We start from the raw sequence: 21,767 nt of genomic DNA on the forward strand, positions 1-21,767 counted from the left end.
TAAGGAAGTGGGACCTCAGTCGGAAAGCCAGACTTCCCCCATCAGAATCCTTGGGGTGGGGCCCGGGCACCCATGGTTTGGTGAGTTCTCCCAGGCGATTGTGAGGCAGGGTCAAGAACGAAAAGCGCGCGGAAGCTCCGGGCGTCTGCGCCCAGGCCAGCGGGAGATAAGGCGCTAAAGTGGTTTTCGTCGAGCGGTAATCTCGGTCTTCCCGGGCGTCCTTGGTGAGAGGCCCGCGTGGACCGACTCTGGAGACACTGGGGTGCTCGGGTCGCAGAGGCCGCGCGGCACGCAGGGATTTCCCCCTAACCGTCCCGCTACCGAGGTTAGCAGCTCTTCCTCTTCCCCTTGTCATCCGGCACTCAGGACGCTCATCCTCCCAGCCTCGCCAACCTCCCTCCCCGCAGGTCGGGAGCACGCGGAGGGGCCGCAGGGCGCAGGCCGAGGCCCGGGCCCCAGTAGCCACCGCCAGCCGTCTGGTGGGCGGACTACCTCGGCCCCCCACCCTCTCAGCGAACACTTCTTCAGGCCGGGCCCCTCGCTCTGGCCGCGGCTCCACCAATCCCGGGCCTCGCCCGCCGCCGCCGCCTCCGCACCTGCGAGGAGGAGCCCGCCCGCCTCCGCCGCAGCCATCGCACGTCCCCGCCCCGTTCCGCCCCCATCGCGGCGCCCAGAGATCATCGGCCGCCGGCGTCCGGCTGCCAGTAGTCGAGGAGCGGAAGCCGCTTTCCTGAAGCGGGCTTGGGTGCTCCAGAGCCCGGCCGGCTGCTGAACCGCAGCTTCCGGCAGTCGCGGCAACGGCTAGGCGCGGGGCGCGGGCGCCCCGAGGACCCCGTAACCGGGCGGGCGTCCCGAACGGGCAACCCCGCCGAGGGAGGTGGCCGTGGCGGTCGCGCTCGGGCGCCCCGTGCGCCGCGCTCCATGCCCGTGTGGTGCTGCCGCTGCTCCCTGGCCGGTCATTTCAGGTGACTTCTCCACCGTGGAAGAAAAGGGGGCAGGCGGAGGGTAGAGTGCTGCGGGGCCCTGCGGCAGGGCAGGGGCCGAAATGGGTAGAGGCCGCGCGGGTTAGGGAGCCGGGGACGGGTCGGTGGTGGAAGGCAAGCGCCTGAACTGCAGAGGCCTCCCGCCTCGGCTGCTGCTTCCTCCCTGTTCCTGTCTAGTCGAGGTTCCCCGCCTTGGCTCCTGGCTCTGGGGGACTCTCCTCTGTTGTCCCCTTTTCCTCTCCCTGGACCGTGCCAGTCACGGGACTGCGGGACCGGCTAGGCCCGGATCTAGTCGGTTACGGCGAACTGAGACTTAAAAGTAGTGCAAAGTTTTAGTGAAGGGTTGTGAGGTTCTCCCAGCCCCCCACACACCTTAAACATTCTTTTTCTTAAAAAAAAATCTAATAACCTAAGTTACTGGGTTGAAGGGAGGCAGGGAGCTATGTTTAAAATGTGATGTTCTAGCTACAAATATGTTTCTGACTTTTAAGATGTCAATCATTGTAAGTCATATATATTGTAGAAATTTGAAAAATGTGGCGATTCTAGACTAACATTATGAGGAACGTTTTTAGGGGTGATACGGATAATACATTTTAAAATAAAAGTTTATGCACTAGATCTAGCACAGTTGGCCAACATTTCATTCAGTTATGGAGAGAAAGACCGAAAGCAACTTGAAACTAGTTTTAACCTTGTGGTGAAGAAAAGAGAAGCTTAGCGAAGACTTTAGGAAAGTGCCTTGCCTTATATATACACGAATGTGCTAGAATAATGATATGCAAAACGTCTTTTGTAAAATGTGAAATTCTGATCAGAGTTCTTAAATTGGGCTGCATATATAGACTAGGTGGCCAGTGAACTTGGATGTAAAGAAAGGTACCAGGAATTTTCACTCAACTTTAACCAAAATCTGTTTTCTTCAACTGTAAATATAAGCAGTAAATCACGGTAGTATTTTTGACTTTGTCATGAATAGAAATCACAGATATTTTCATACCACATTAATTGTTGCAGATACCTAGAAATATTGTTTATTTATTTTTTCAAGATTACAGTAATTATTTTACATCACTGAACTTGTTATTTAATACGATAGAGGAATACATAAAAACATTCCAAGTTTACTTTTTAGTTTCCTTGTAAATCCTGTTATGTGTTTAATAATATTATTCAAAGAAGAGGTCCAGAGGCTTCACCAAATTGCAAAAGGGGTGTAACGCACAGAAAAGACTCAGAATTCCTGTTGAACTAGAGCAGCAATCCAGGCTTGCCTACCTTCTCAGTGAGTTTTGTAGGAGTCTCTAAATTCTGGATATTAAAAATTATTTTATGTAATAAACTGCTGGATTTTAAATTCTAGGTAAATTTGTGTGTTACCTACTTGATAGTGATTTGAGAATATCAGATCCACTTTGGAGAACTTTAGAAAACAAGTTCCCCTAGTGAAAACTTGTTAAACTGAAGCCCCTGAGAAAATAATATGCCTTTTAGAAAGTACTGTCCAAAAGCCTTTTGACACCTTTTGGTACAGTTGAATTCTAAGGACACAGCTTGGGATTCATACGTGTTCAACTAATCCTAGGTAGTGAATATCATGTGCTTACGTCCTTGTACAGAAATGTGGAGGAGGAGGTGAAAACAAGGTATTTGCTATATTTTGATCTTGAGGGATAAGGGAAAACAAGCCTGCTAGCCAAAGAATAAAAATTGTGATTGATAAACCATATTTCCATTGTATAAACAGCTCTATCTTATCTAAAATTTAAAAAAGAAAACGTTTATTTAATAATTAAAACATTTCCTTAGGAGAAGGTTTATAATTTACTAGCACAATTTTTTTTTTTGAGTAATTTCATTAGGAACACATTTTAAAACCAATTGTGACAGTGTCTACATTTTGGATCTTGCCTTATATCTGAAAGAATAAATATTGTGAGAGAACTGTCTCCTAACTTTCCAACTTCCATACTTCCTGTTCTAGAAGATAGAGAGTGTGACTGACTTCCTTTGTGACTTTAGAACCTTCTTTTCTTATGGTAGTATCAATTTGGTAAATTCTAAGCTCATGCTTCCAAAGACTAAACTCAGGTAGTAAAGCATTTCATTTTGAAGGGTCATTTAGAAAAGTATTGCTAGGTGTGAGAAAAGTGTTTTGTTATTCAAATATTATGTCTGTGCCATCCTTTTAAATTTGTTTTGAGTCTTTGGACCATAATGTTTCAAAAACAAAACATGGAAGGCATCTAAAATCATCTGAAATTTCAAATAGTCTTCTAATTTGATGCCTAAGAATAAGGTAACTATTTTTGCATATGTGTAAAGTGCTCTTCTTTACTATTTCCTAAAATTTAATTATATTTTCCAATTTATTGCCTCAAATAAGGGAAAAGTAGATTTTTTTAAGTAGATTTTTTTATTACTCAAATACTTGTTTTAAATAGAACAAGCATTCAGCACATTGGATATCTGCAGTGGAAATTTTCACTATTCATAGACCTGTGAACACAGTATGCATATAGTATGCATATACTGTAAAATATGTACAGCAATACTAAATTTATAGTTTAGACTGAATTTTTTAGAAAGAATACTTACTAATAGGTCTTTGTTTCATTGTTGCTTTATGTAAATTCAGTGAACCTAATTTTCATTTCTTCTCTTGATTCAGTTTTTCATGCCTGTGTTAAACCAGTATTTATCAAGTACCATGCAAGTTTATTGCAAATAGTTTATACCAATATTATGGATTATATACACAAAGATTATACGTATGACCAGATAGTAGAAAATCAGAACAAATTACGTGTACTCTGGAGAATTAAGATAAACTAAAACTTTGGCTCTATATACTCTACTTGAGTCTTGGGAGAGACTAGTGTCAAATTGCTTGAGGCCCACACACACACACAAAAAACCTACTAGATCTAATAAATGAATTCAGTGATATTGCAGAATACAAGATCAACATACAAAAATCAATTGTATTTCTGTACACTTACAATGAACAATCTGACAATGAAATTGATAAAACAATTCAATTTATACTAGCATCAAAGAGAATGAAATATTTAGGAATAAATTTAACAGAAGAAAAGTGAAACTTGTACATTGAAAACTAGAAAACATTGAAAAGAATGAAAGGAGGCCTAAATAAATGGTAAGGAATCCCATGTTCATGGATTGAAAAGCTTAGTATTCTTAAGATGGCAATAATGGCAATATTCCTTGAATTTATCTACAAATTCAGTGTAATCCTATCAAAATCCTAGCTGCCTTTTTTTTTTCAGAAATTGATGAGCAGATCCTAAAAGTCACATGGAATTACAAGGAACCCAGAATAGCCAAGACAATCTTGCAAAAAGAACAAAGTTGGAGGATTCACACTTCCTAATTTTACAACTTACACAAAGAAACTGTAATCAAGACAGTGTTACGTTGGCATAAAGATAAACATAGATCAATGGAATAGAATTGAGAGTCCAGAAATAATTCCCTTCATTTGTTGTCAGTTGGTTTCTGTGGGATCCCAAGACAAAAGGGAAATATCAGTCTTTTCAACAAATGATGCCAAGACAGATGGATATTCACAAGCAGAAGAATGAAGTTGGACTGCTACCTCATACTATATATAAATGTTAACTCAAAATGGATGAAAGACCTAAATTTAAGAACTAGAGCTATAAAACTCATAGAAGAAAACAGGTTTGTAATCTTAGATTAGGCAGTGCTTTCTTAGATATGACACCAAAAGTACAGCAACAAAAGAAAAAAATAAATTGGACTTGATCGAAAATGAAAACTTCTGTGATTTAAAAGACAATATAAAGACAGTGAAAAGACAACCCACAAAATGGGAGAAAATATTTACAAATCATATATCCAAAAAGGGACTTGTATCCAGGACATATAAAGAATTTTTTAAACTCAACAATAAAAAAGACAGCCCAGTTGGAAAGTGGGCAAATAATTTGAATTATTCTCTGAAGAAGATATACAGGTGGCCAATAAGCACATGAAAAGATGCTTAACATTATTAGTCATTAGGGAAATGCTAATGAAAACTGCAATGAGATGCTACTTTATACCTACTAGAATGGCTAAAATAGAAAACAAAAAATAACATGCTGGTGAGGATGTGGAGACATTGGGACCCTCATTTCACTGGTGGGAATGTAAGATGATGCACACTTGGGAAAATAGTTTACTAATTCCTCAAGATGTTAGACAGAGAGTTTACAGCCCAGCCATTGCATGCACTCCTAAGAGAAATGAAAACATTTGTCCACACAAAAATTTATACATGAATGTTCATAACATATTTGTAATAGCCAAAAAGTGGAAACCATCCAAATGTTTATCAGCTCATGAGTGGGTAATATACAATGGAATATTATTCAGGCATAAAAAGGAATGAAGTACCAATACATCCTACCACCTGGGTGAACCTTGAAAACATGCTATGTGGAAGAAGCCAGACACAAAAGGCTACATAATGTATGAGGAGTTCCATTTATTTGAAATTTCCAGAGTAGGCATATCAGTAAGATAGTAGATTAGTGGCTGCCAATGGCTGCGGGGAGGGAAGAATGAGGAATGAGTGCTAATGGGTGCAGCATATACTTTTAGGGTGATAAAATTTCTCTGAAGTTATTGGTAGTGATTGCAAAACCTTGTGACTACTTAGAGCCCTGAATTGTACACTTTAAAAGGGTGAATTTTGGACTTCCCTGGCAGTCCAGTGGTTAAGACTCCATGCTTCCACTCCAGGGGGCGTGGGTTCAATCTCTGTCAGGAAACTAAGATCCCACATGCCAAGTGGTGCCGCCAAAAAAAAATAAATGAAAGGGTGAATTTTATATGTGAATTTTATCTCATTAAAGGTCTTTTTTTTTTTAAAGCATTACCAAGTTACCTCTATTTATTTACCTTGGTCTAAGGCCTGATCAGATGATCTGATGTTTTTGAGCTCTTGAAAACTTTGTCTTTCTTGATTAATAGAAGCCTAACAGAGGAGGCATTTTATTTCTAATTGTCTTAACCTCTTTTTTCTTAAGTATAAACCAGTTATTTGAGAAGACTAGTCCAGTGTAATGAAAGATCCTTGTAAAATGTATAGTCGGGGTTGGTGGTGGTGGGATGAATTGGGAGATTGGAATTGACATATATGATTGGGAGATTGGGATTTACTAATATGTATAAAATAGATAAATAGTCAGAACCTGCTGTACAAAAATAAATAAAATTCAAAACAAAAGGTATAGTAAAATTATAGAATTGATAGCTATATTAAAATTCTGAGGCCTGCCAGAAAAAAAAAAAGGTTTCTTGAGACATCTTGACTTAGAATATTAAATGCCTCTTAATAAGTTATTTAAAAAATGAATTCTACTGTACCTTTAAGTAAAAGTGATTCAGAGTTTAAGCCAACACTTCTCTTCTAGCCATGATTTTTTTGTTCTTAAGGAATTTAAATATTAAATATTTGTTTCACAGTGTTTATTTGTAGACTTAAGAAACTGGCCAAGGCATCTTAGATCATTGAGTTTTGCTTATAAAATCAAATATGGTAGTAACTGCTAAAGTACCTTCATTCAGTCATTCAGAGGATTATCAGTTTGTTCTCAGAGTGTGCAGGATATCAGATAATATTCAAGTATCTAGTTTAATATTTATATAGTCTCAAGTTGACTGTAACCCCCAGCATATCTGCCCTTTTATTAATGTGAAACATTTGTTAGGGTTTGAAGAAGGAGATATCTTTTTAATTACCAGAATCTCAGAGTGATGATCATTTTTATTAATTAAATTCCAGGTTATATATATGGAAGCAACAGTGTTTGAGATAGGGATGTCAGGAGGAGACTGGCCATGATGTCTGCATCTCCTGAAAAAGAACTGTGGCCTTTACAACCACCATAATATTAATGAGGCCTGGATACCTAAAAGGACTAATCAGAAGCATCCAAAGGAAGCTGGGGAACCTGTCCTGGGCACACACTTTGGAGAAATATCAGGGACAGGCCCAAGTATAATATACTCAAGTTGAGTTCAGTTGTCAAGAAGCAGAAGGCAAGACAGCTAGTACATCTGGATCTGATCAGTGGTGGGAGTTGGAATGCTCTGAAAGGGATGGATTGAGCATAAGACTTCTTTCAGAGGCAGGCTTGCAGTGTGAGGAGGGGCTTTCCTAAGTAGCCATATCCAAAGGGTATCAGTTCTGGCCAAAAGGGGCCATGTAAAGTTAGGGGAGCCCAATTACTGGGGGTGAGGAATCTGTCAGTGTATCCTGGGGAACTCTGCCCTATCCTGGGGTAGTTCTGGAACCAACCCCCCTTGGATACCGAGGGACCACTGTATTTAGGATTTCTAACAAAGTGGTGTACGTTGACGTGGCTAAGGTACTAATTTGAAAGCATTAATCAAAAGGATTTTCTTTTCTCCTTTTATGGAACTATTGAATATTTTATGGCCTAAATAAAATCTGAATAAAGACAGATTTTTATAAAGGCTATATTGACTATATATTTGTTGTTTTGTTTTTGTTCCATATTTTCCTTTTAAAAGAAACTATAGTGACCCTGAAACTGAAGGAGAGATTTTTAATTCCTTAGTGCAATATTTTGGTGATAATTTGGGGCGAAAAGTTAAAGCTATGCCATTAGTTGAAGAAACTTCTTTACTTGAAGATTCATCAGTGACTTTGCCTGTGGTAGTAATAGGTAAGTTTTATTGCATTTTATCTCTTAAAATTACAGTTCTGATCCTTACTACTTTTATAAGTGCACAGTTACATAGCACAAGTTCTTAGGATTGTATTGAAAAGTATTCTCAGGTTGCTTAATATTTTTAAATAACCAATAACCAAATCTTTGGAGAGAGGAATTGATTTATCTGATATTAGATTCTGTGTTAGAATGGAACATTTTTTCATTGAAGCGTTGATATTATTCTATTTTAAAATATCAGTAGTCAGTTGTGTTACTTATATGACAGTGTTATGATAATGATGATAACCAATGTTATTAGAGCCCTGTATAGAGCATTCTGTGTACATTATTGGATTATGCCTTAAAACCTATAGCCCTCTGAGGTTGTAGGGTATGGACAGACAGGGAAACTCAGTAGTTGAGTAACCTGTGCAAGTTAGTAGTCAGTGCTCAGTTAATAAAGAACATTATAGTACTCTACAGTTAGGTTTATAATATTTTAACCATATGTTACTATTATATATCCATTGTACCACCTCAATACATAGGTATATAAGATATTAAAAATTAAGTTATTAGTAAAACCTAATTCAAAATTATAAAATTTTATGATGTTGTTTTATTGCATGTATTTAATTACCTGTCATATGTATCTTTAATCTAATATTCAAACTCATGAAGTTGGACAAGTACTATAGTGTGAAACCAAGCCAAAGGAAGGAATTATGGGACATAATGTACCTTGATGGCATACAACTTCTTAGTTTCTTTGACTTGTTTCAAGTTAATGGAGAGGGAAGTCCTGTGCTCTGTCTGGCATATTGACATCTCTCCATAGGAGATTCAATAAAGGAAGGAAGGAAGGAAGGAAGGAAAGCAAGATAGTTCTACACTAGATTCCCCTCTAGGGGAGCTGACAGTGTTTGCAGTATTTCTCATCCAAGATATCTTGGAAACTAAGTCTCACGTTCCATTTCCCACTTATATCCAACCCTGGTTTTCCATCCTGTATGTCTTGTCATAGGCAAAGGAACCTGTCTTCTTGTTCTAGTTGGGCTATGGCAGGGTCAGAAAAAGAAAAACTACTTTCATCTGCACCTTACTTCCCCCAAAGCAATCTGTTCCTATTTTGCCTCAGCTAGCCGAAGCGTAGCTTAACCTCATGTTTATAGGGCCATTATTGCTGACAATAGCACCGCCAGCTGATCATAATAAAGGGCTAGTTTCCTTAATGTATGTAACTGGTTTTCTGTTGCTGTCATAACAAATTACCACAAACCTGGTGGCTTTAACAACATAAATGTATTTAACTGTTCTATAGAACAGAAGTCCAACACTGGTCTCACTGGGCTAAAATCAAGGTATCAGCAGGGCTGCATTCCTTTTGGAGGCTCTAGGGTAGATAGAATGTTTCCTTGCTTTCCCAGTTTCTAGAGGCTACTAGTATTCCTTGGCTCCTGGACCCCTCTGCATCTTCAAAGCCAGCAGTGTTGTTTCTCTTTTAACCTTTCATAGTTAGGGTTCCTCCTTACCACAGGTGGGAAAGGGTCTCTGTTTTTAAGGACTTGTGTGATTAGATTGGACCCACCTGGATAATCCAGGCTACTCTCTCCAGCTCACGGTCCTTAATTTAATCACATCTACAAAGTCCTTTTTCTCTGTAAGGTAACACGCTCAGGATCTTGGGGTTAAGAATGGGAAATCTTTGGGAGATGGGGCACATTCTGCCTGTGTATATATTTCTCTATGAACTGCTTATTTGTATTCTTTTTGTATTGTCTTTTGAGTGTTATTTCTTTGTGATTCTTTGAGACATTAACTCCCACTATTTTTCGTATAGCCAGTATTTAATAGGCTTTATTTAGAGCAGTTTAAGTCTATAGGAAAATGAAACAGAAATTACAGAGAATATTTCTGTAAATACTCTCCCAACCCCCTTTTATACATTTTATTAACATCTTTATTATATATTCCTTTTCTTCTCCTTCCCAACCCCCTTTTATACCTTTTATTAACATCTTGCTTTGGTGTGGTACATTTGTCACAATTGATGAACCACTGTTTTTATACATTATTATTAACTAAAATCTATAGTGCACATTAGGGTTCACTCTTTGGGTTGTACAGTTCTATGGGTTTTGCTGGGTGTATAATGTCATGTATTATTACATCATATAAAATAGTTTCACTGCCCTAAAAACCTCCTGTGTTCCACCCATTCATCCTTTCCTTCAACTATCAACCCTTGGTAACCACTGACCTTTTACTATCTCTATAGTTTTGCCTTTCCCAGAATGTCATATATATGCAATCACTGTATGTAGCCTTTTCAGACTGGCTTATTTGACTTAGCAATATGCATTTAAGATCACTCTCTGTCTTTTCATGGCTTGATACTCATTTCTTTTTATCACTGGATACTATTGCATTGTATGGATGTTTCAGTTTACCCATTGGCTTATTGAAGCACATCTTGGTTGCTTCCAGTGTTTGACATTTATGAGTAAAGTACTGCAAACATTTATATGCAGATTTTTGCATGGCCATTAAGTTTTCAACCCACCTAGGAGTGTGATTGCTGGGTCATATGTTAAGACTATGTTTAGCTTTTTAAGAAACTGTCAAATTGTCTTCCAAAGTGACTGTATCATTTTGCATTCCCAGCAACTATGAATGAGAGTTCCTGTTGTTCCACATCCTTGGAAACATTTGATACTGTCTGTGTTTTGGGGTTTAGCCATTCTGATAGGTGTGTAGTATCTCGTTTTAATTTGCAGTTCTGTAATGATATACAATGTTGAGTAATTTCTCATATGCTTATATTCCATCTCTATACCTTGAGGTACAGAACTTTTCCCTACTTTTTAATTGATTGTGTTGGTGGTTTTCTTATGGTTGAGATTTAAGAGTTCTTTGTATATGTTAGAAACAAGTACTTTATCAAATACATGTTTTGCAGATATTTGCTCCTAGTCTGTGACTTGCCTTTTCATTCTCTTAATAGTGACTTGGCAGAGCATAAATTTTAAGAAGTCCTGCATACCAATTTTTTTCTTTCATAGATCTTGCTTTTGGTGTTATATCTAAAAACTCATTACCAAACCCAACGTCACCTAGATTTTCTCATAGTTATTTTCTAGATGTTTTATAATTTTGTGTTTTATATTTAGGTCTATAATCTGTTTTAATTCATTTTTGTAAAGATATAAAGTTAGTATCTAGATTCACATTTTTTACATGTAGATGTCCAGTTGTTCTAGTACCATTTGTTGAAAAGATTATCCTTTCTCCATTGCATTGCCTTTGCTCTTTTGTCAAAAATAAGTTGACTGGGGGCTTCCCTGGTGGCGCAGTGGTTGGGAGTCCGCCTGCCGATGCAGGGAACACGGGTTTGTGCCCTGGTCCGGAGGATCCCACATGCCGCGGAGGGGCTGGTCCCGTGAGCCATGGCCGCTGAGCCTGCGCACCCGGAGCCTGTGCTCCGCAACGGGAGAGGCCACAGCGGTGAGAGGCCCGCGTACCGCAAAAAAAAAAAACAAAACAAAACTGTATTTGTGAGGATCTATCTCTTGGCTGTCTGTTCTGTTCCATTCATTTATATATTCTTTCATTTCCACACTGTCTTGTTGACTGTAGTTTTACAGTAAGATGAAGTTGGATGGTATTAGCCCTAACTTTGTTCTTCAATATTATATTGGCAGTTCTGGGTCTTTTGCCTTTCCATTTAAACTTTAGAATCAGTTTGCCAATATCCACAAAGTAACTTGCTGGGATTTTGATTTTGATCGTATCAAATCTGTAGATCAAGTTGGGAAGAACTGACATCTTAACAATATTGAATCATTCTATCCATGAACATGGAATAGCTTTCCATCAGTTAGATATTCTTTGATCTCTTTCATCAGAGTTTTGTGGTTTTTCTCATTTAGATCTTATGTGAATTTTGTTAGACTTATGCCCAAGTATTTCTTGCAAATATAAGTGGGGTTATGTATTTAATTTCACATTCCACTTGTTCATTACAGGTCTGTAGGAAAGCAATTGACTTGTATATATTAACCTTTTTCATGCAACATAATTGCTTGTTACTTCCAGGAGTTTACTTTGGTCAATTCTTTGGGACTTTTGACATAGATAATCATGGCATTTACAAACAAAGACAGTTTTGTTTCTTCTTTCCCAATCTGTATACCTTTAATTTCCTTTTCTGGTCTTAGTGCATTAGCTAGGATTTCCATTAAGGTGTGTGGTGAGTAGGAATGGTGAGAAGAGACATCCTTTTCTTGATCTTATAGGGAAAAAAAACCCCTAATTTCTCACCATTAATTATGATGTTAGCTGTAGGATTTTTGTAGATACTCTTTATCAAGTTAAGGAATTTCCCCTCTGTTGTTTGTTGAGAGTTTTTACATGAATAATTGTTGGATTTTCTCAAATTTTTCTTCTATTTCTGTTGGTATTATGATTTTTCTTTCGTTTTGTCTCTTTCTTTTTGATTCAAGGAAATTAGCTCTTTACCTCAGATCTTAACTCCCAATATTTGCCATTTAAAAAAAATTTTATGAAGTCAAATGGTTTATTTTCCTTTCTGTCTTGAGTTTTGTGTCATACTTAAAGGCTTCTTACTACAGCATTATAAGTAGAAATATTAACCTCTTTCCTAATATTATGATGTTACTTTTCATGTTTACATCTTTGAGCTTATTTTATTTGGGGCAAAATATTAGACAAGGAACAGGATATTTTTCTGATGGCTTACAGTTGTCCCAGATAGATTAAATTTTTGGTAGATGGATATAATAGAGAAATGGCAACCCAGACTAAAAGAACTACAGAAATCAAAGTAGTTGTTGGAGTTCAACAACAACAAAAAATCCAGTTTGGTTTTGGATAAAGGATATAGAAATACAGGAGGGAAGTTATTAGGAGGTGGGACTTGAAAGATGGTTGAGACCAGAACATGGAGAACACTGGATAGAAGAAACAAGCAATGAAGGGCTTTGGGTAGAGTGGGTAACATAGCGCGGGTAACATAATGAGAACTCTTGTTATGAGAACTCATTTGAATGTAGAATGTGAAATTATTTGAAGTAGGTGAATCTTGAAGAGGAGCAAGAAGAGATTTTTGTCTTCTGAGTGAGAATATATGAGTGAGAATAACAAAGACAACTGAATGGATATAGGTGACAAAATACATTTAAACCAGAACCTGATTAACTTAGGACTTTGCTGGTAAGTATCATACCAGCAAAGGAATGAGGTTTAAAGGAGAGGGCACCAAAATGGAAGAACTCATGAATTTGCTTTTGAACACATTGTGATTAAGTTATTAGTGGTTCAGTCAGGTGAAGAAGTGGCATATGGAAATTTGAGATATATTTGGGGGGTAAGAGGTCAGCCTAGATATCTAATTTTGAGGGTTAGTAGCATAGAGAGTTGAAGCTTTGAGTAGGTGAGACTCCCAAAAGAAAACAGGAGAGAAGACAAAAATCTTCTCTTGTGAATACTTGGCTTTGAGAGTTTAGAGAAAGAAGAATTTGTGAAGGAGAAAAACCATCTGTGAAACAGAAAAACCAAAGAACATGAGTATTAAGATGCAAGATACACCCCTCTCCACCTTTTTTTTTAATAGGAAATGGACCCTCAGGAATCTGCCTTTCTTATATGCTGTCAGGCTACAGACCATATTTATCATCAGAAGCAATACATCCAAACACAATCTTACATAGCAAATTAGAAGAAGCGAGACATCTTTCCATTGTTGATCAGGTATTATTTTTCACATGTTGATGCTTTTAAATTTTATTATACTGAGACAAGGTTAGTTTTCTACTATATAAGCATTGTATTTCTTAGCTGAAAACCTTTTCTTCTAAATAACACCTTCTAACATTTTAATTTTAGAATTGTAAATATATTCTGCTGAGTTGCTTCCATTTATTTTCCTGAATTAATTAGAGCAGAATTTCACAAATTATTTCCTGATGGAGTTTAATATGTGCTCTATGCTCTGGTAAGTTTGGGAAATGCTGCTTTTTATTATTAGAGTGTCATGGTAGACATAGTAAGGCATACTAGCATATTAAAGCCATCTTCAAGTTTTGTAGTAAAACGATCTGATTAGCTTTTTGAAACCCAACATTTTCCCATACTTATTTGACCAGAGAATCTATTAAGATCTCAAGGAACGTCAGTGTTTTATAGCACACTCTATGGGAAATGCTGCATTATAATAAATGGTCTTCACTATTATTATGTTAGCTGGAGTTTTTTTGTTTGTTTTTCCAAACTCTATCTGCCTTTTTTCTTTCTTTTTAAAAAAAAAAATTCAGGACTTAGAGTACTTGTCTGAGGGCCTTGAGGGTCGATCATCCAATCCTGTTGCAGTACTTTTCGATGCACTTCTTCATCCAGATGCTGACTTTGGGTATGATTATCCATCCATTTTGCATTGGAAATTAGAACAGCATCATTACATCCCTCACTTAGTTCTTGGTAAAGGTCCACCTGGTGGAGCTTGGCATGTGAGTATATTTTCCTTAGCATTTTAGTGAATGTGAATTATTATACATCATCTTGATAAGACCATTTTGATTCTTAAACATTATGATATAATATTATATATGATGATTACCACATCTTTATCTGAGAATTTTAATGTGTTCGGATACATATGAATTAATTACTAGTAGAAATTAAGCCAAATTTGATTAGTGATAGTGTCTTAGAATAAGTGTTTCTCTAAGAATTATACATAAAATATTTCAAGATGTTTTGCATAGTAAAAATTTTTAATTCACTTATTCATTGTAGAGTTTACAAAATCTCACACAGTATTTCATTCTAATATGTATTATTTCCCTACATTTTCAAGATCTTAAATGAAAAATGTAAAAGAAAAAAATTATATTAGTCTGCTTGGGCTGCTAAAATAAAATACTATAGACTGAGTGTCTTAAACAACAGATTTCACACTTTGAAGGCTGGAAAATCCAAGATCAAGGTGCCAGATGATTCAGTTTATGGTGAGGGCTCTTTTTCTGGCTTGCAGACAGCTGCTTTCTTGCGTATCCTTATGTAACAAAGAGTGTGTGAACTCTCTTCTTGTAAAGCCACTAATCCTGTTATGAGGGCATCAGCCTCATGACCTCATCTAGCCCTAATTACCTTCCAAAGGCCCCATCTCCAAATGCCATAACGTTGGGGGGTTAGGGTTTCAGCATGTGTATTTGGGAGGGGGTGATACAATTCAGTCCATAGCAGAGGTTAAACCAGAGGACTATCAACACAAAGATCCAGCATATTTCATTAGCGGGCAGCAACTAATAATTATTCCTCACTCCTGTGTCCTTAGCAGTTAGTACAGTGTCTAGTGTGTGGTGAGTGCTCACTTGTTGTACAAATAAATGTTAAATAATTTTTGCTATGTTATGAAATAAAGACTTCATGGGAATTTTAACTTTAAATATCAAATTTTTAGTATAAACTTCAGTTGGATATTCCTATATTAGTGCAATGTTATATGGCTAAAAGTTGTTTACATTTATCAAATGATTGTTTCAGAGTATTTGGGGACTTTATAGATGAACTATATCACTGACTTTTTCATCTTAATTACCTTTATGGTAATGGATAGCAACTATCAAAATATCTGTGCCTTTTAGCTTACATGTTTATATTTGCTTTGTTAATAAGTAGCATTCTTAATAAAACTGCATTTATTGAAAAAGCCATAATACATTTTTTAAGTTTTTAGAGAACCTTCTATAAATTCCTGAGGTTTTATTGTACATAGATATTTTCTGCTTAGAAAAATGTGCAGGCAATATTTGATCTCTGTTACTTCATTTCTCCCACTTACATTTAGGAAAGTTAAAGTATGGATAAGCCTTGATTACTAAAAACATATTTGAATCAGTGCTAAAGCGATATATACCTGAAACTTGGTTCTAATCCTAGTATCAGGCCCAGCCTGCTTCAAAGCAGTGGCAACTTGCTGCATTCTCTTCCTGTGGTGATCTTGTACTTTCACAAATAATATGACTTTATAAGCCGTAACACATAGTAAGTTCTCTATAAATGTTAGCCAATAATAATAATAATAACAAGTCCCATTCCCAATACTGGGCTGTGTAGAAACAGGGCAAGAAGTGTTCAGATAAAAGAAGGCATAGCCTAAAAGAGTTGGTTGAAAGAGATCGTTGACGTCATTGGGAAAGGTGCTTTTGGCCCTTGGGCTTTTCTTGCTTTGTACTGAGCAAAGTAGAAGTAGGGCAAGCTTGAAGTGGCTCACTTCCTTAAAGGCAGCATTAGCCTCAGCAGTGAGTCTGTTCTTAATCAGGCAACCACTTACTTATTTCCCTAGTTTTAGAAAGCAATTCCTGCTGCATTTAAACCAGCTTAGACTTCACAATCATAATTGATTTGGGCGGGGAAGCTATTTTGCTGCCCATTTAAAAAAATGTGTTGGGCTTCCCTGGTGGCGCAGTGGTTGAGAGTCCGCCTCCCGATGCAGGGGACGCGGGTTCGTGCCCCGGTCTGGGAGGATCCCACATGCCGCGGAGCGGCTGGGCCCGGGAGCCATGGCTGCTGAGCCTGTGTGTCCAGAGCCTGTGCTCCGCAACGGGAGAGGCCACAGAAGTGAGAGGCCCGCGTACCGCAAAAAAAAAAAAAAAATTGTTAATAATATTAAAATGGAAAGACATTTAAAGTGTTAGAAATGAATGAACTTTTCCCCTTTTGTTTAAAGTGAAAATACTGATATGCTCCTCTAACACGATATTCTGCATCTAATTATGTTGATTATAGGCATTGGGTAATATTGTAAATCTGATTTATAAATGTATAATTACATGAAAGAAGGAGTATAGATACTACCAAGTGTTGAAAATATTTGAAAGTTAATTGGAATAAATTTCCAGAGGTGATTTACACAACCATTTAGGACTTCTTTGAGCTCTGCTTATCCAGACTTAATTATAGTAAATGAGATGGCTTTGGTTAAAAAAAAAAAACCAAAAAAACTTGTTACTGATAAAATGTGTTTTTTTATTGTACATTTTTTATTCAAATAGAATATGGAAGGCTCGATGTTGACAATCAGCTTTGGAAATTGGATGGAGCTACCTGGACTTAAATTTAAAGATTGGGTATCTAGCAAACGAAGGTAAAGACAAAACTATTAAAATGTTGGTGTACAATGGGAGTCTGTCAGCAAATCTCAAACTAGTTGTGATCCTGTCTTAGATGAATAATATTGATGCATGTGTCTTTCAAATAAAACCTCTTTGCAGCAGTGGTTATGAGCTAGTTTCTATTTAGAGATTTTATAAAACTAAGCACACAGAAGTAAGGGCTTGTCTGCAGATTGTTAATCATAGTTTTATCCCACTCTCCTGTTAAACCACTCTGTTTTGTTACTTTCTTGTCCACGTACATATCCTTTCCTTATTTACTTATTTTTATGAGTGGATATATATAACTTATTTTTATGAATGGATATATAACTTCATGTATGCATATCTCATGTATACATACCTAAATTATTTGACTTTTCAGAGTAGAAGAGTATATATAATGAATAATTTTAAAAACCTTAAGATTTATATGATCTGAAGTGAAACCAGAATATATATAATGAATAATTTAGAATGATGGAATAAAATAGAATCCGTGATGTGATTGCCTACTTGGCTGTAGAGGTAAATATTTAATAAGAATACTAAAATATGAGAATAGAAAGTATGAAAATCCCCTAACACAACATTTTAAAACAACTATACTTCAATGAAAATTAATTTTAAATTAATTTTAAAACAAAGAAAATATGAAAAATATGAAAATCTCAACTTGAAAGAATAAAAGTTTATTTTGTATTTATTTGGGAGAAAGAACCCAAAATTTAAAAAGAGAAATATGAAAAGCCCTATCATTTTCAAGCCATTTGCACTCCTATAGATAGGAACTACTAATACACAGAATCTACTCTAATTTGACTGCTGCCAGAAACAATAAATTAAAGCAGGAAGTTACTCAACCTTTGTTAGAACAGGGCTGTAATGTTTGAATGCTTGACTTTCTGTTAGATAGAAACCATGTTAATCTACAGTAATTATCCTTAATTTAAGAAGATTTAAGGAAAGCAAATTTAGACCAGAGTAAATTTAAACCTTTCAAATATGACTTTTGGGTTTTTAAAAAGGAATTTTATATGGGTTTGAAATGTTAAGTTGCAAAATTAGGCAAATTGTACAAGTTCTTGATTTTCATAAGTAAGAAAATGAAATCGCTCAACATATTTTTCCCTTTATGATGTGGGTAAGAAAGGGAAAGAAAGCTTTATGATTTACATACCAGAGTGTTCATCCTTCTAAATTGAGCATATTGTGTGTTTAAGTAATATGTGAAAATGAATCTTGTGATAAATATTAGCTTTAGTTCCTGCCCTTGCATAGTGTTAAGACTCTTAGACCTCTAGAGATTGGCAGGGTTTAAATCCTGACTCTGTACCTTCTAATGTTATGACCTTGGTCAAATAACTTAAACTAGCTATCAACTTCCTAGTTTGCAAAATGAAGATGATAATAATAGTAACTATTACATAGGGTTTCTGTACAAATTGAGAGTTAATACATTCTAAATCTCAATTATTATAGTCATTAAACTTTGAACTTCTTCCAGTTACAAGTTACACTGAATTATGTGAAATGATTTGGTGTTTTTTATGGGTTTTCTTGGCCCCACTGCATGGCTTATGGGATCTTAGTTCCCCAACCAGGGATCGAACCCGGGCCTTTGGCAGTGAAAGCACGGAGTCCTTACCACTGGACCACCAGGGAATTCCCTGATTTGGTGTTTTTATTTCTACTCATTTCTAATTGGGGCATTGTTTAATGATACTAACGCCCATTGCTTTACATTTCAAGTGGAAAATAAAAGATGTATTAACGTGCTTTTTTCATAGAGAGCAGCTTATATTTATAGATCTCTATGAGTAGGAAAACACAGAGAGAGAACGGTTATCTACTTAAATATGATTTTGTTCAGCAAAAGACTGATCTGAATTATTTTTGGTCATTAGGAAAACAGAAAGCAACTTATTAAAACTTGTGTCTAGATATTATCTTTGAGAAGTATATGTATTGCAGTCAGACCTGTAATATCTCAATGGTTGTAAACAATTCAGTCTACAGTTAAGTAGAATACAGACTGAATAGTATAGCTATAGACTGAATTATTTAGATTACAATTGTGACATAGACTAAAATAGTCTAATTTTCAGATATCCACATTTTAATCCATTTATTTAATAAAAGTTTATTGATAAAGGCAGCTAATCTGAACAGATACTTATACAAGGCATTGGGGAAACAGATGCATTAAATACAGTCTCTACCCTCATGGGACTTCCTCCATTGATAAACTAATTTATTAACATTTTTAAAGAAAAGGAAAGGCTTTCTTTCTTTGTAAAGTGTTATGGTAAGTGTTAGCTTTAGCTCGGACAGTCCAGAGGAATTAAAAAGATGTAATAGTTTACTAGATGGAGAAGTACTAATCATGGAAACTAAAAGTATTATCCTCATAGAATATTTTTCCTTTTCTTTTTATAGGAACCTAAAAGGGGATAGAGTTATGCCAGAGGAAATAGCTCGCTACTATAAACATTATGTAAAAGTCATGGGTCTTCAGAAGAATTTCAGAGAGAATACTTACATTACCTCTGTATCAAGACTCTACAGAGATCAAGTTGATAATGATGGTCAAGACAGAGATATTTCAACACAGCATTTACAGATAGAGAAGTCAAAATTTACCAAGAGAAACTGGGAAATCAGGGGTTATCAGCGAATAAGAGATGGTTCCCATATTCCCTTCTGTCTCTTTGCTGAAAATGTAGCTCTGGCAACTGGAACATTGGATTCTCCTGGCCGTTTGGAAATTGATGGGGAAGATTTTCCCTTTGTGTTTCATTCAATGCCTGAATTTGGAGCCGCTATAAGCAAAGGAAAGTTGTGTGGCAAAGTGGATCCAGTGTTAATTGTAGGTTCTGGGCTTACCGCAGCTGATGCAGTACTGTGTGCTTACAACAATAATATCCCTGTGATTCATGTATTTCGCAGACGAGTAACTGATCCAAGCTTAATTTTCAAACAGCTTCCCAAAAAGCTTTATCCAGAATACCATAAAGTCTATCATATGATGTGTACTCAGTCATATTCTTTAGACTCAAATCTTTTATCTGATTATACCAGTTTTCCTGAGCACCATGTGCTTTCCTTTAAGTCGGACATGAAATGCATTCTTCAAAATATCTCTGGATTGAAGAAAATATTTAAGCTCTCTGCAGCAGTAGTACTGATAGGTTCTCATCCCAATCTGTCCTTTCTGAAGGAGCAAGGGTGTTACCTAGGCCACAACTCAAGCCAGCCAGTCACATGTAAGGGTAATCCTGTGGAAATAGATGCATATACATATGAGTGTGTTAAAGAAGCCAACCTTTTTGCATTGGGTCCTTTGGTTGGAGACAATTTTGTTCGATTTTTAAAGGGAGGGGCACTGGGTGTTACACGCTGTTTAGCTACAAGACAGAAGAAAAAAAAGCAGCATTTATTTGTTGAAAGAGGAGGAGGAGATGGGATAGCTTAGAGCAGGTTTACAAGTAATTTATATGAACACTTTACCATTAAAGATTTTTAATAGTGGTTTTACAGTGTACTGGCTTGAATTTTCTGAACTTGAATTAACTGGGAGAGCCTCAAGCTATAGTAACTATTTTTTAAAGTTACCAGAATTTGGTGTCCTGATTACATTATAATGTATCAAAGGTGTCAACTGTCAGACAAATAGAAACACTGCCAATTTGGTATACTTTAAGTTCTCACTTAACTAAAACATTCTTTTCTTCCAAGACTTATTTTTTGTGATCATTGTTGGTTATTTTTGTTTGATTACAAAATATAACAGCATTGAATCTATATAACCACAGTCATTAGGCCAGAGGTTTCCCTCACTTTATATATTGGGTCACCTTGCTGCTCAAAGGGTGGTTCAAAGATAGCCTCAGCTTCATTTGTGGCTTGTTAGAAAGGTAGACTCTCAGGACCCACAACAGACTTACTGAATCAGAAATTACATCTTAATGAGATCCTCAAGGAATATGTATGCTTATTAAAGCTTGAGACACACTGGTCTAAAAGAAAATGGGATGTAAAGGTACAGATGCTGAGGGTGGGTGGAAATAGAGGGCATATACTACTCAGGTTTTATTTATTTTGAAATTATCGATTGTATAAATCTAATTTATTAACAAATATGATGGGCTTTTAAAATTTTTTATTGTTGAAACCTTGACAGGTAATTCATAGTTTCAGCTTCTAATTTAAACGGTCCAATAATGTTGACATCTACTGAGACATCCAGGAACCTGCTGAGATATTTTTTAGAGATATATTCTCTAGTTAACTAGCATAATACTTAAACTAATTTGAAGTTCAATAAATTTTGAATGGAACTATTTATTCCTTTGTGAACACTGAGTTAAGTTCTGTCACTGAAACTTAAGATATTTGGGCATAAGTACTTATAATATTGCAATACTTTTTGAGTATTACCAGAATTATTAAACATTAAAATTGAAAAAGTTAAAACCTGTCTTTTCTATTTTCAAGATGATTACTTTGAAACTTGTTCATTGGAGATGACATAGCATTTAATCCTTTGGTTATTTATTGAAGTATATGTTCTATCTTGATTTATATTTAGGTGTGCTTAATGTCTTGTGTTTTCATGCAAATCCCCAGAAATTAGACAAGAAAAGTGTTACTTGTGAAGTTCTCCATGGCAAATTGAATTTCTCAAGTCTTTTTCTCTCTGTTATTTTTTTTTGGCAAAGTTTATTTCACCTGGAATGTGTTTATTCAAAGTCTATTTCTATTTTTATTTATTTATTTATTTATTTATTTATTTATTTATTTATTTATTTATGGCTGCATTGGGTCTTCGTTGCTGTGCACAGTCTTTCTCTAATTGCAGTGAGTGGGGGCTACTCTTCATTGCAGTGCATGGGCTTCTC

General features: G+C 36.4%; 1 protein-coding gene across 4 annotated transcripts; it reads left to right on the top strand.

The window, feature by feature from the left end:
- The first annotated feature begins 678 nt into the window (after positions 1-678).
- OSGIN2 (oxidative stress induced growth inhibitor family member 2) lies at positions 679-21,554 on the top strand. Of its 4 annotated transcripts, none has more exons than XM_081258232.1 (7): positions 679-965; positions 4,274-5,480; positions 7,551-7,705; positions 13,326-13,462; positions 14,026-14,217; positions 16,768-16,859; positions 19,306-21,323. In XM_081258232.1, exons 2-7 carry the CDS (start codon positions 5,446-5,448, stop codon positions 20,339-20,341), a joined length of 1,647 nt encoding a protein of 548 aa, XP_081114358.1. In that variant the 5' UTR covers positions 679-965; positions 4,274-5,445; the 3' UTR covers positions 20,342-21,323. The 4 variants fall into 4 exon arrangements, with proteins under 4 accessions (XP_081114358.1, XP_081114356.1, XP_081114357.1 ...); XM_081258230.1 differs by having other exon boundaries at positions 4,274-4,688; XM_081258231.1 differs by lacking the exon at positions 4,274-5,480.
- The last annotated feature ends 213 nt before the right edge of the window (positions 21,555-21,767 follow it).

Source organism: Mesoplodon bidens (genome assembly GCF_964165515.1).
Source record: "Mesoplodon bidens genome assembly, chromosome: 16".
Classification (NCBI taxonomy): Eukaryota; Metazoa; Chordata; class Mammalia; order Artiodactyla; family Ziphiidae; genus Mesoplodon; species Mesoplodon bidens.